The sequence below is a fragment of the Dipodomys merriami genome, unplaced genomic scaffold (assembly GCF_024711535.1).
Source record: "Dipodomys merriami isolate MVZ:Mamm:240054 unplaced genomic scaffold, mDipMer1.0.p SCAF_12, whole genome shotgun sequence".
NCBI classification, from domain to species: domain Eukaryota; kingdom Metazoa; phylum Chordata; class Mammalia; order Rodentia; family Heteromyidae; genus Dipodomys; species Dipodomys merriami.
The window spans coordinates 40,758,990-40,773,933 of record NW_027202493.1 but is presented as its reverse complement, the minus strand read 5'-3'; the positions used below and the strand labels follow the sequence as shown (position 1 = coordinate 40,773,933).

Sequence of the window (14,944 nt, the reverse complement as noted above, 5' to 3'; positions counted from 1 at the left end):
GTGGTGCGTGTGTGCCTTTAAGAAATCTCTGCCTATTCCAACATCATGCCGTTGTTTTCTTCTGTATCTAAGAGCATCCCCCGTCCATCCCTCCCTCATATACCTCAAACCAATTCTGGTAAGGCACGAAGTGGGGGCATGGCTATCGTCTTCAATAGAGATGTGCACCTGAATCCATTCCACTTTTTAACCTGCAGGATGTGTCAGCCTGATCAGACCCTGTCCATTAGCAAGCTGTATGGAACGCATCCTATGAATAAATTACCAAGCCCATTACCAACTGAGCAACAGTTTTTTTTTTAACATGATTGTGCTACAAATCATGCTGTAATAAATAATGTATGGCACACCCATTATTCCTCACGTATGTAAGTTGGTCAGTAGGATAAGCTCATCGAAATGGATTTGCTAAGTCAAACGTGATGAATTGGAGGCTTTGTTTGGCTTGAGACACGGTCTAAAGAGGCCAGCTCTATATCTCAGGGCTGTCCTGGAACTTGCGATGTAACACTGGTTGGCCTCCAGCTGGCAATCTTCTGCCTTCCCTGCCTGCTAAGAACTGGGATTATAAACGTGCACTACCACTCCCGGCTGGCTGCATGCATGCAGCATTTTTTGATAGGTTGTAACAGTTATCACTGGGTAATCACACCAAATGCTGTACTTTATCACTCCAATCACACCAAACTTCTCAGTATTTTTGATCCTCAGGATCCTTTCTTTAAAGACAACGAATGTGCAACTATGCTTTGAGTACCCACTGGTTCAGAAAATACATTTAACAACAATGTTCACCGTACTGCCTGAGACTCCAGAGTGGAACACACAATCAGGCTGTCAGGACTCGCTGGACAGGCCTCCTTGGCTCACCACGGTAAAGAGCAAGGACAAGTTGCTATTTACTCCTGGTATGAAGCAAGCCCAAAGCTAAGCAGGAGTACCTAGATACTATGAGACAGACAGACAGACAGACAGAGCCCGTTTCAGGAAGAGCTTGCTCCAGGACAACAGCAGCAGATTCTCTGCATGAGACCTAGTCCTCTTGCCTCATCCAGGGTAAGAGCATCGGTTCCCATCAGAGCCTGGAGCAAGAGCCAAGTCACGGGAGACCAAGGTGCCTGGCTCAGCCTTGAACTCTCCAGAATGCAGCACCACCGTTTCCTGCCGCACGACACATCACAGTGGCCTGAGTTGTGGGTCAGAACGATAATCTGCTCTTCTCCATAGGAAACATTCACCCCTCAGCACCAGGCCCAACACGACGACACTGATGCTTGAACACGCCTGTGCTGACTAATTCTGCAAGTGAGGTTGTGTCACCCCTACAGGACTGTAACCATAGATGCTGGAGGGGGGGCGGGGGAGGGGAGGCGAGGCGGGATGATACCACGTGAGAAGTCGGTGGCCAAACTGTGCAAGCCACAGGGCATCATTCACTTTTGCAGGCTCCAACCTCCGGAAACACACTTCCTCCCCAAACTCTTCAAAAGAGGAAGGGGTTGAGTAGCTGGAGGTGATGGATGGAAGGATGGACTTACTGCCTGTGGGGCTGGAGACTCACAGGAGACAGCGGTCCCCACACGGAGCCATCTATATTCAAACCCCTGAATCCTATTTACTATAAAAAAAAAACAAAACAACAAAAAAAAAAACAACCTATCTGAAAAGTAAAACACAAGCGTTCCCTTCTGAGAAGTGAGATCTGATCGAACCAACTGCGCTCTCCTCAGGTACACAGAGAAAAACAAACATTTGCCATAAGCTGGACCCTAAGGGTCACTCACACCTGTAATCCCTTCTGTTCAGGAAGCTAGGGTCTGAGAACCGAGGTTTGAAGCCAGCCTAAGCGGACAAATCGGACAGACTCTTAATCCCCAATTACCCAGCAGAAACTGAAGTGAAGGTGTGGCTCAGGGGGTAGAGTGCTAACCTTGAGCAAAAGAGGCAAGTGAGAGCACAAGATCCTGAGTTCAAGCCCCAGTTCTGGAACAAAAATGAGAAAGAAGACAAATCTGCCACGAGCAGAAGCCTCTGGGCTTCTTTCTTCTCTGCTGGGTAGTGTTGGCCGGGAGGAGGGATTTCCAGACTTGTTTTTTTTTTCAGGCGAGGATTCAATATGAGAGAGGGCCAGACTCAGAGGTTTTTCTTGGATTCACGACTGGTCTCTGGTAGATGTTGGGCGTGGCGTGCGGCACAGGTCCTGAGGTGGAGCAGCCACCGGCTCGCACCACAGGGCCATTCGGATGCGCTCCGAATGGCTCACCTCCGCTTGATCAGCAAGGAATCTCTACCACCTTCTCCTTTCTCTGCTGTCTTTGAGGAGAGTCAACATCTGGCACCCTTAGAGAGGTGACTTGAGGATCCAGCTGTCATCTGACAGGGGCCATGAGAACTTCAACAGGTTGGACTGGACACGTGAGAGAGGATGGCCCAATCGGAGAACAAGTGGGTAACGACTCTGGGGCCACTGAACAACAGGGGCTGTGTCGTGGCCAGAGACTGGAGGGAGACAAAGCCCCCTTGTGTGTGTCGCTGGCTCAGGAAGTGACTGCCAGCAATTCAGACAATGATTTGCGTGAGCCCCGACCGCCAACCCAGGCACAGAGAGAACCCGGTCCAAACAGCACTTAGAAAAACAATGTCCTAGGCCAGGGCCTGCCTCCGAATGCCCACAGCTCAGCCTTGAAACGATTTCTCCAAAGTACTTCTTAAAGCTTACTCAGAAACCCCATTCATCCTGCACATAGGGGCGGATGGTGAATTAAGATCGAAGGATTCCTCAAGTACGCATGTCCATCCCTGTCCACACACAGGGCAACACCTCAGGTGACTGCACTTGAGCTCCGTGAAAAGAGCAAATCCATTCCAACTCAAAGTACGGGGTTGTTTTAGTCTTTTAAAAGTTCTGAAAAATCTGGCTGAAATGGTTATGGTATTTTATTGAATACTTTGTGAAAGAAACTAACAGTTGGAAAATTTGTTTGCTTTATGGGAAAATTCACTACAGTAAGACTGGATTTCCTTTTTCATCTTTTCAAACTCCTCAAAAGTTTAAAAGCCAGGAACCAGAAACGTTCATTTACATTTCAGTCAACTGGGTAATAATTATGTACCTACAAACAACACCGAAGTTTTTGTTGTTGTTGTTGTTTGGTGAACTCTGGGCCTGGCCGCTGTCCCTCAGCTCTTCAGTTCAAAGCAAGTGCTCTATCACTTGAGCCACGCAGCACCACTTCCAACACAGAAGTTTTGACAACCTTTTTTATTTTGAGACAGGGTCTTGCTATCACCATGCTGGCCTTGAACCCGCGATCCTCCAGCTTCAGCCTCCCAACACTGATGAGATCATTTTTCAGTAACTAACGCCTTTGCTTCAAAGCCCTTCTAAACTTCATTTTCTTCTTTGCCATCTGAAGTGTGGTCTCTGGATTTTTCTATTTGATTACTCAGTGTTAAGGACCTATTTTTTTAAAGTTGTGTGTGTGTCTATGTGCGTGTGCGCATGCGTGCATACACACCAGTACTGGAGCTTGAACTCAGGGGTTCACAATCTAGCTTTTTCACTCAAGGCTGCTGCTCTACCACTTGAGCCACAACTTTACTTCCAGGTTTTTACTGGTTCACTGAAGATAAAGAGTCTCAGATATTTTTCTGTCCAGTCTGGCTTGGAACCACAATTCTCAGATCTCAGCCTCCTGAGTAGCAAGGAGTAAAGATGTGAGCCGTCAGCGCCTGGCTAAGTATTTTTGTTTTGCTATTCTGGCATCTGAACTCAGGGCCTCCAGCTTGGTCTGTCCTTGTTCTACCACTTGAGCCATGCCTCCAGGCCTGTTTCTGTTGTTTTGTTGGAGAGGGGAATCTAGCAAACTTGGCTTTGCAGGCTGGCCTTGAACCTCAATCCTTTAGATGTCAGCCTCCTGGGTAGCCAGATGTACACCACCAGTGCCAGGCAGGCGTCTACAAGAGAAAGCATCCTGACTCCTGCTTGGAAACGAGGAAGCCTCAAGCTCTCTTTCCATGCAGAGTCCTGTGCCTTCTCTCCTTCCGACTCATGCAGTGACTCAGAGCCTCCTGTCTGTTCTCCACAGTGATCCAGCTCTTTCCACATAGCCAGTCTCACAAGGCCCCTTCCTCCACAAAGCCTCTACAATAATGCAGAGGGGGAAAAGCAAGGTAAGGAGAGGAAAATCAGACAGGTTCCACCTCCTTGATGAATGCCAAGTTGATTGTCTCCAGCCTTCTGCTCACCTAGTCTTGTGCTAATGCAGTTCATTAAACCCACTTTATTGTGCTAATGTTCCTTTCACTACTGCCTTCCATCTCTGCACAGGGAGGTACTGCCCAAAGGGAGAAGCGAACCCCTTCCTTGGACGGGCAAGATAACTTGGGGTACATGGTGGGCCTGGCATTTAGCATGGCACTCATTCCCTGAGCTGACCCTGGGACCAGAGCAGAGATGTGAAAATGACAAAGGTCCCTGTCCTTGGAGCTTTCCATTCTAAGTCAACACCAAGAAGGAAGGAGCAGGGCTGGACATCCAACACTGCAGTAGGAGAGTCGGGGGAGTGGCTGGAGCCCTGGGCTATATGCAGGGTGAGCGGGATAGAGAAGGAACATCTGAACGTCCAGGAAGAACATTCCACAAGAGGGAGGAGCGAGTGCCAAGGCCCTGAGTCAAACCGTGCCTGGGGAGCTCAGATCACAGAGAGCAAGCCAGTGGGACTGGAATGCTGGGAGAGCAAGGGAGGCGAAGAGAAGAGCTGCGGATCGACCCCATGGGGCCTGGAGGCCTCCACCGAGCGAGGGGAAAGGTGATGGCAGGACGGTTACCTCTCAGAGGTTCCTCTGATTCCAGAATGATCCGAGACAGTCATGTCAGCCAGAGGGCCACAGCAGCAGCTCTGGGAAAGGGGATGGGGGGAGGCAGGCTCGTAGGGAAAATGAGAACACCAGAGACGATAAGAAGTGGAAGTCTGGTGGTTCAGGCCTGCAATCCTCACTTCTCAGGAGGCTGTGATCTAAGGAGGAAGAAATCAGCCTGGCCATGAGCCTCTTATTTCCAATTAACCGTGGCCCCCCCCCCCCGAAAAAAAAGCTGAAGTAGAATGCCAGCCTTGAGTGAAAAGGGAGAATACCCAAGCCCTAAGTTCAAGCCCCAGAACTGGCATACATAAAGCATCATTACTCTTGCTCTTTGGGCCAGCTGGTGAGTACAGGGCACTTGAACACCAAATCGGTGTTGAACTGCAGCTGATACCATGACTACCGGGCAGGTGGTATATACAGCACAGATGCGCTGGCCAAAAGGGGTGATTTGGGACCTGGACAGGGAGAGATTGCATCACGTTACTTAGAAGAGCATGCAACTGAAAATGTATGCATTATTTATTCTTGGAATTTTCCACTGAATATTTTTTTTCACTCGTCATGGGTAACTAAGAGAATAGAGAGAAAAAAATTCGGATGGGGTGGGACGGCCGTACTCACTGTCTGGGTGTTTGTTGGGCCCTTATGAAGTAGCTGCCCGGAATAAGGAGACAGCAGGTGTCAAGAGACGGCCGTGCCCTCCCCCCTTTGCCCAGGAACAGCAGGTGCTGGGGCTCTAGTATTGGCTGGCAACAGGGACCAGTCAAAACTCAACCCTCTGCTCTTCCATTTCTATGGCCTTTCTTTCTTTCCTTCTTTCTTTCTCTTTTTTCCTCCTCTCTGTCTTTGGTCAGTCCTGGGGCTTGAACTCACGAGGGCCTGGGCGCTGTCCCTGAGCTTTTTGGCTCAAGGCCAGCACTCTAACACTTTGAGCCACAGCACCACTTCCAGTTTTCTGGTGGTTAATTAGAGATAAGGGTCTCATGGATTTTCCTTCCTGGGCTGACTCTGAACCTCCATCCTCAGATCTCAGCCTCTTGAGTTGCTAGGATTACAGGCGTGAGCCACCATCGCCTGGCTGTGGCCTTAACAAGGGTTTCCTTCTTAGAGATGGGGAGAGTAAATTGAGAAAAACACAGGCAAGAGGAAGACCATGTCACAGAGAGGAAGTCCCATGGCGGGGGATCTGGCACCACTTGTGAAGGGTCTCCGACGTGTCAGGAGTTAGGTGAACAACAGGGGCTGGAGAGACAGTCGGGTATGCACTGCCCTGCCCTGGGTGAGAACCTGTCTGTCTATCTGCTGGCAACAGTGTCACATGAAGTTACCGCATGGCAGTGCTCAGACTTGAGTCTCACTACCTTCCATGCTCTGCGTCACTGAGAACTCTTAGGGAGCCTCTGACATCCATCTCTCCTGGCCAATTAAACAAAAGGCTATTTTCAATCACTCAGGCACTGGCAGCTCCCACCTGTCATCCTAGCTCCTCAAGAGGCTGAGCTCTAAAGCTCTCAGTGTAAAGCCAGCCCGAGCAGACAAATCCAAGAGACTTATCTCCAATGAACCAGCAAAACACTGGAAGAAGTGTTGTGGCTTTAAGTGGTAGAACGCCAGCCTTGAGCAGAAAAGCCAAGCAAGGATTTCAAACCCCAGTACCAGCACCAAAAAAAAATAATAATAATAAAAGAAATCCATTTTAAAACCCAAAATGTGTTAACAAAACATATTCTTAGGAGTAAAACTTTATTTTCAAACAAAAACACTTGAGTACGGCACTGTTTTGCCTGTTTGTGCATCTCTTTAACATCGGACTTGAGGGAAGGCAGCTAGATTCTCCGACCTGCCTTTGCCCACAGCTGTCTGTCCCTACCTGCTGCTATTCACACCTGACCTGGAAACCCTACGCAGACCCACCAGAGTGAGGATGAACACAGGCCAGTCACATCTCAGGGTTACCTGGGGATGGGAGGGGGAGCCTCTTCATCTCAGAGCCTTCTGAAATCTCTGCCACTGGGACTTAGTGAAATAAGAGGTTTGGAATAGTGCGCATCTGCGAACAGTGGGGAACAGAACCTCACAAGGTTAGCTTCCTAATGAATAAGCAGTAGCTCTCTTTCTCCTGTCTGGGTCCCTGTCCTTAGCTTCCTTTCTGGAAGACCCTGAGGGCATCTCCCTGGGCCTTCTTCAGGTGAATACAATGGTATGGGAAGGGAGGGATGGGTGTCAATTCTGTGCTGCTGCTTCCAGGGTCTGTAGCTACTTAGCTGTGGGCGTGTCTGCCTGGGTCTCTATTTTATGTACAAAGGCAGGCAAAAAGCCACAGCTGAACTAATAGCTCCTGAAATCCAGCCATCATGCTCACCATTCATTCAGAATTCTGGTAGCTGCTACCTGTCATCAGATCTTGCTACTTGATGCATTAATAAAGAAGCACACATGCTACCGTGTCAAAAGTTAACAACGGAATTTCCAATACAAGTCTCATTTGCAGTCCTTGTGCTTTACCTGCTGGATTTAGAAGATTCTGGAAGAAGGGGTCCACTGGCAAAGGGGGTCCTACGACTCAGAAGGGCGGAGTCCCAGGTGAGCAATCTACTTTCCCTCTCAGCACCAAGTTCCCCTCTCTCACAGCAAACTGGACACGTCACCCCTCCATCCCTGCAGACACACTCCAGGTGTAGCGGGCCCCACATCCAGACGCAATCACAAAGACCCACACAAGTCTGAGTTAGACGTAAATCTGCATACAACACCGAGTGCTTTGGACTAACGGGGAAGCCACAGAAAGAGCTAACAGTGAAAGCAAATACTCCCAATCTGCCTCCTAGAAACCAACACACGAAATCCCAACAGGCAACGCTTAATTGCTCTACAAAGAATCTGTAGCCAACACAACCTGCAGCTGTTGTTGATATTAATGGCGCCATGGCTCACGTCTGTAATCCTCGCTACTTTACTCAGGAGGTTGAGATCTGAGGATTGTGGTTGGAAGCCAGCTCGGGGAGAAAAGTTTGTGAGTCTTATTTCCAAACAACTAACAAAAAGCTGGAAGAGGAGCTGTGGCTCAAGCAGTAGGAAAAAGCCAAGTGGGAACACAGGGCCCTGAGATCAAGCCCCAGGACAGGCACATGAGAAATGGCTTTTGTGGAAGCAGACTTAAAAACACCTCAAAAATGCGCACAGTGAGTTGAACATTTATCACTAATATTATACTTAAGATCCAGATAAAAGTGTCTTATACCTTCATATCCTCAAACAGGAAGGAGAGAGAGGAAAAAGTAGGAGGGGAAGAGAACACAAGATGAAGAATGAAGAGATGTTCCCTTGGCTCCAAAGGGAAAACCCCTGTTCCCAATACTCAGCACTCAGTTCTGCACACTGGCTTGCAGGGCATGAAGTACTCCGCCTCAAAGAATCAAGCCCATCCGTGTAGGTGCAAATAAGCCTCCCCGGCAGACTGTACTTCCTTCCCCTTAGAACAATCTAGGCGATGTCAGAAAAGGCCAAGAGGGACACCAAGAAATAGAGATGGTAGCCACCAGCACCCAGGGTACAGTGCTAGCCTTGAGTAAAAAGAGCTCAGGGACGGTGCCCAGGTCCTGAGTTCAAGCCCCATGACTGACAAAAGAAAAAGAAAAAGGAGGCGGTAGAGACGGCTAGCTGGGCTGGTGAGCGAGCGCGTGCCCATAGGGAGGCCTGCGGGAGGCAGCCGTGCCCCGCTGTCCCTGCCATGCCCGCCAAGGGCAGGGGCAGCTGGCACGCATCACAACGCCTCCAGGTGGCCGCCCTAGAGCCTCCTTGGCCAGACCGTCTTCAGCCAGCAGACACAGCAGGAGAAACATCCCAAGGCAGTCCACGAGCCCACGCCAGCCCCCACGTCCCCCCCAGCATCCCTGGCCCTGCTGCCTTGTTTGTCACTTGCAGAGCTAGGGACAAAGTGTTTGCTCCCACTTCCTTCCATCTATCCAAACGAAACAGAACTCACAGTGGCTGAAAGAGAGGCTGCAGCCTTAATGGGAAGAAAACTGTACGAGGTCCCCTGACACATCAGCTTAGACTCCTTTAGAACAGCACCCCAAGATCAAGGGTAAGCAGAAGTGAATGACCTAACACACCACACACACACACACACACACACACACACACACACACACACACACACACACACACACACACACACACACACACACACACACACACACACCTTCCCTGCAGGGGATATATTGTTCGAGACCCTTAGTACACACACACACACACACACACACACACACACACACGTCCTTCCCTGCAGGAGATATATTGTTCGAGACCCTTAGTGCATGCCTGAAACCTAGCAGCAAACTCTGCATCTACTATGTTGTGTCCTGCGGTGTTTTTAATTTATACATTAGGTGCAATGTATTAGCAATAGGTAGTAATAAAATAGAAGAGCGGTAACAATATATGCTAACAAAGACGATATGAAAGCGATGAGTGGGCTGGTAACTGTGGCTGTGGAAAGCCAGCAAGTGGAGGAACTCCAGGCCTGACTTGACACACCTGTGTGAGGGCCACAGCCTTGAGTCATCAGCCACAGTCACTGATAAGGCTGAGCCACACAACCACACAACCCGATGTGGCACAGGGCAGACATGGAGAGGAAGCAGCAGGAAGGCTTGAAAAGTAAATCTGAGCCAGGCACTGGTAACTCACGCTGGTTATTTTAGTTACTCAGGAGGCTAAAATCTGAGGAGGACACTTTGCAATCAACCACCCAAAAGCTGGAAGTGGAGCTGTGGCTCAAGTGGTAGAGCACCAGTGTTAAGCAATTTAAAAAAAAAAAAAAAAAGCAAGGTGCCCAGGCCCTGAGTTCAAGCTCCAGTACCGGCATTTAAAAAAGCAAATTTGAAGGCAGCAGGAGGAGCAAAGTCCCCAAAGAGGGACTGTCCGTGGCAAGTAACCGGCACAAGAGACGTCCATCTGTCTGCATAGGCCAGTTAAGGAATAAAGGGCTGAGGGAGAGTGTTGGAGAAGGGAGCCCCATGATAGGAACCCCAAAATAGAGCCCTGGAAAGGTTTCTGAGCCAGGAGGGAAAGGAAAAAGCGTGGAAGATTTTGCTCTACTACTTTCCCGTGGGCAGGATGGATCCCAAGTCAGATCTGCTCCTCACAGACCCCGCTGGGTGCCAGCTACACCCCAGGGCCCTCTAGGGAACACTGCCGCCTACAATCGAAATTATCTTTTCTTGACTAATGATAAGAAATACTAAATTGACTGGGGCGTGGGGGGGGAGGGGGCTACTAAAAAGAAAACAGACCTGTTCCTAGGCCGGTAACAACTCTGGGCATCTATTTAGCACTCATCACACCCAAGACATAATATTTTGGGGAACAGCTTTCCACCTAAACAAATTAGGAACCTATGGACTGTTTTACAATTAGAACTGAAGTCTGACTCAAGTGGAAGTCAGGACGGGGCCACACACTCCCATCTCCTCCATCCCCCCCAGCGGCTCCCCGGTGTGGCCACCCAGGTGCCCGCACCCCGATGCGGGCTCGCCAGGTGACTGACGGGAGATAAAGCAATGCCACCTGTTCCTCGGAGGCGCAGAGTGTGCGTGAGAAGGCAAACGCGCGTGCGTTTGGAGCGGGGGGGGGGGCACACGTCTGGATCAACCTGAGAGTAATAAGGATAAGAGGATTTTTTGTAATGTTACAGAGACACCTAGAGATGCTGTGTCTGTGACCGGCTTAGCTGCCAAACACAATGAATACTAGTTTTGGGGGCCCTGCTCCCCTATAACCAGGAGACGGGGGCGGGGTGGAGGGGGAGCAGATGAATAGAAGATTCAATGTAAGCACCAGAGAATGGACCTGAGCGGAAAGCTACATGAACCCGGGGCTGGCCGAGCCTCTCACCAGGTCCGCCGGCCCCTGGGTGCGGGACGGGGGGGGGGGGAGGCGCGGGTCCCCCCCAACCCCCGCTTCCGATGCCAACCCCGGGACCCGCCGTCCTCGGCCGCCGCGGTCCCGGACGCCACGCGCGCCAGCGCCCGCTCCGTCGCGGCCGTCGTTGGTGGGCCGTCCTCGGGGTACCCCGCCCTCCCCGCGGAAATCGGGGCTCGGGGGGCGGCCTCTCCCCTCCGTCCACGCTGCGCAAGGGGCCGCAGCCGGGGACCCCGCCCACCTTCCCGAACACTCCGGTTCCCGGCGACCGCACCCCGAGAGAAGAGGGGGAGCCGCTCTCCACCCCCAGCTCCTCCTTTTAGGGGGCATCAGAGAAGAACCTACGAATGGCAGAAAACGGGGGCTCCAGGAGCGGGGACCCCCGCGCCCCACCGTGCCTCCGCCGGCCGGACACCCCGGACCCCGGACGCGGCGCGGGCGGCGGGCGCGCCCCTCGGTCTCCACGTTCCCACCGAGCAGCGCAGGCGGTCGGGGTTCGGGACTGGGCTGCACTTGAAGCCAGCCGGGATCCTCAACGCCGAGAACTCCCCCGCTCCGCACCCCGCGGCGCCCCAGGAAGGGGCTCCGGCCCCCGGGGGTCCCCCTGGGCTGCAGCAGCCCGAGCGGAGCCCCGATCGCGTCCCCCTACCCCCGAGCCCCGGCCGCGCCGACCCCAGGCAGCCGGCTCCGCGCGAGCTCGTCCGGGCGCCGGCGGGGAAGTTGGCGGCGCCGCGCTCCGGGCGGGGCGGGCGGGACGAGCACTCACCAACCCCGTACTTCTGCCTCTTGGTCGGGATCCAGCGGGCCATGGCGGCCCCCTCGTCCCCACGGAGACGACGGCGGCGCCGCTACAGCTCCCCGGGCTCCGGCCGTCCCCGCGCGCTCCGGCGCGCCCCGGCCTCGGCCGCCATGTTCCGCCAAACTTCGCCGAGTCCGCGCGGGCCGTCTCCGCGCCCCGCCGCGCCGCCCCTCCGGGACTCCGCTCCCGCCCCGGCCCCGGCCCGCCCCGCGCCGCCCGCGGTCACCTGCTGGGCCGCGCGGCCGTGCGCGCCCTGCCCGGCGCCGCCCCGGCCCCTCCCGCTGGCCGCGCCCTCCGCGCGCCGGGCCGCCCCCGAGCCGCGGCCGCCCCGGCCTCTCCCGCCCGCCCGCCGCCCGCGCCGGCCCGAGCCGCTTCCGTCCCGCGATCGCCGGGAACCCCGGGGAGCTGGAGGGGGTGGGCTTCCCGCCGCGGGCGCCCCGAGTGCGCGCTGCGCTCCCGCCGCGTGCCGGGCCGCGGGGCGGGCGAGGGACCCGGCGGGAGTTCGCTTCCCGCCTCCGGGGCGCCGCGGGCGCCGCGCGCCCTAATAAATAGTTGCCGAATGAATGGGCGGAGAACTTTGCCAGACGCCGCCGAGCCGGAAGACCCCCCGCGGGGCGTATCCACGCCGGGGCGGACCCCCTCCCCCAGGACGGACCCCCCCCCGCGGCCGCCCCACGCTGGGAAGGACCCCACGCCGGGGCAGACCCCCTCCTCACGGCACGGACTTCCCCCAGGGCGGACCCCCTTCCCCTGGACGGACCCACTCCCGGAGTGGCCCCCCCCTATCCCGGGACGGACCCACGCCGGGGGGCGGGGGAGGGCGCACGCAGCCTGGATGCAGACCCGTGTTCTTCCCGCGAACGGGGGGCGGCGGACGGGCGTGGGAGCGGGCGGCCGTGCCCAGGGGCCCCTCCGCTTGCAATTTGGAAGTCTGTGTCCCCAAATCCTGGGACCCCGCCGGGCACGAAGCGAGCTGGCTAGGTGGCGTGGGGCGGGAAGGCCGCGCAGAGCCGCTCGGTGCTACTGGCCCTGGCCAGAAGTGGCCCTGGGGCGGGGGCCGCGCGCCCCGGCATTTTATTGATTGACAGGGGCGCGAAGCAAGACTGCGCGCTGCGACTGCGTGGCCGGCAGGTGGCGCCCTGCGGGACACTGAGCATGGCCCCGCCCCCTGCGGGGCACTCAGCACGGCCACGCCCCTCTCTAAGGGGTACTCGGCCTCGCCCCGCCCCCCTTTGCGGGGTACTCAGCATCTCCCAGCCCCCCTGCGGGGTACTCAGCACCTCTCCCCCTCTGCGGGGTACTCAGCACCTCTCCCCCTCTGCGGGGTACTCAGCATCGTCCCGCCCCCCTCTGCGGGGTACTCAGCACGCAGGATGCCCTGGGCCCCTGTGGAGTCTGCGGAGTAAGGAACGGCTTGGGCTCTCTTGGGCAGAGAGCTCTTGCCAGAAACATCTAGAACTTTTCTTTTGCTCCCCTGGCATAAACATGCCCAGGGAAGAAAAGGGGCGACGCCGCCGAGCACCCCGCGGAGGGAAAGATGCTGGGCGGCGCTGGCAGCTGGCTCTGGAGGCCTCGTCTGAACCCTCTTAATCCTGTTTTTCCTCCTCTGAGGAACTCCCTCCCTCCCCCTCCCTCCCCCTCCTCCTCGCCCCCCTCCCCCCTTCACAGGCAGGACACTCACAACCATGGCTCCACTCCTCTCGGGAGTGGAGATTTCTCCCCTCGGTGACGCCAGGGTGGCCTCAGTCGGGAGATGAGGTCGTTTCTCCTTCCATCCTTCCTTCCCTCTTTCCCCAGGACGGTGGGTTCTCCTTGCAGGCCTGGAGGCAGAGGTGGCAGGGCAGAGGCTCGGATGCCCGGCCTCCCCTCCCAGAGCCTGCCCTGGGGAAGAGGGAGATCAACCCCGAGGCCTGCAGGACAGCTGTGCAGAGCGCACGGGCCATTCCAGGCGGGAGCGAGGGAGGTGAGCATCTGGATGGGGAACCGTAGAATGAAGGCGGCCCAGCGGGTTTGACTGGGCTCTGCAGCCAGGAAGGCCGGGCAGGTGCTCAGAGACTCCAGAGGAAACTGGTCCAAGGGGCACGGGTGGGGGTGGCTGTCAGATGCGGGGGACCCTGGCAGGCTGAGGACTGACGAGCTCAGAGGGTCTTGAACACGACCTACCTTGTCGGCTGTGTGTGTGCAGACCCGAATGCGAATGGAAGGTTCTGGCAAAGGTTCAAGCAAGACATGAAGGCCTAGGGCCCAGGAAGGAGGTGGAAAGAGGCTGGGCTCTGTGTGTGTGTGTGTGTGTGTGTGTGTGTGTGTGTGTGTGTGTGTGTGTGTGTGTGCGCGCGCGCGTGGAAGAAGCCAAGGAAGAGAAGTGTGCGCATGGAGGGCCTTTTCCCCGCGAGGCTCCAGCCCTAAAAAGATGTTTCCATGTTTCTTTTAAAAGTCCTAGCTCTTGTTCTTTATATTCCAGGACCCCCAAATCTGGGCTTTGCCTTGTAAAGGACAATGTTTCAGCCCAGCAGGCTCATGCCTGTCAGCCTAGTTACTCAAGAGGCTGAGATCTGAGGATCAAGGTTCAAAGCCAGCCTGGGCAGGAATGTCCGTGAGACTCTGATCTCCAATGAACCACTAGAAAACCGGAAGTTGGGCTGTAGCTCAAGTGGTAGAGCACTAGCCTTGAGCTCAAGAGCTCAGGGACAGCACCTAGGCCTAGTTCAAGCCCCACAACAGACCTGGCTCCCACCACAGCATTGCACATCACCTTCACCACACTGTGTTGATACTCTTATCCTAGGCACCTTGAGTTGCTACCAAAGCAACTTCAGCTGCCTCACCCCCACCCTTTGTCTAGGCTTTTTCCCATACTACAGGCTCAGATTTGGGCACTGGAGATTCCAAGTCTCATAAGCAGTGCCTTGAGAGACTTGGAGGAAAATGGGAAATGTTAATTACAGCAGTCAGTCTGTTTATTCTGCTCTCTCAGGGGACTGGAGTCCACCCACTTTGTTACATCGGATGGTTAAATCCCAGGTTGAGGGGCTATTTAAACCAGAGGAGCAACACTATTCAAAGTGTTTTTCTTTTTTCTTTTTAATTAAAATGAGGCTTAAAATTAGCATGCGGCCCAGCTGGGTAGGTGGCGTGGCAGGGTGCTTCCTGGGAAGACATAGTCTTTTTTCTTTTTCCTCTGATACCTTTGCAGAAGTGACATTGAGCCTGTCCTACAGTCACAGACTTGGAAGCCCCCCAGCCACAAACCCACACCAACACACACACACACACACACACACACACACACACACACACACACACACACACTGTTCCACAAAGTGAAGCCTTGGAGAAAGAAGTGAGAATAAATGA

The 14,944-nt window shown here is 54.6% G+C and overlaps 1 protein-coding gene across 1 annotated transcript in view; it reads right to left on the bottom strand.

Annotated features, from left to right (window-relative positions):
* Dock5 (dedicator of cytokinesis 5) overlaps positions 1–11,755 on the bottom strand; it is a 145,213-nt gene extending 133,458 nt beyond the window's left edge. The window contains exon 1 of the mRNA XM_070016684.1: positions 11,558–11,755. Within this exon, the coding sequence (XP_069872785.1) occupies positions 11,558–11,600 (43 nt within the window). The 5' untranslated portion in view covers positions 11,601–11,755. The remainder of the gene's footprint in view (positions 1–11,557) is intronic.
* Positions 11,756–14,944: the final 3,189 nt, after the last annotated feature.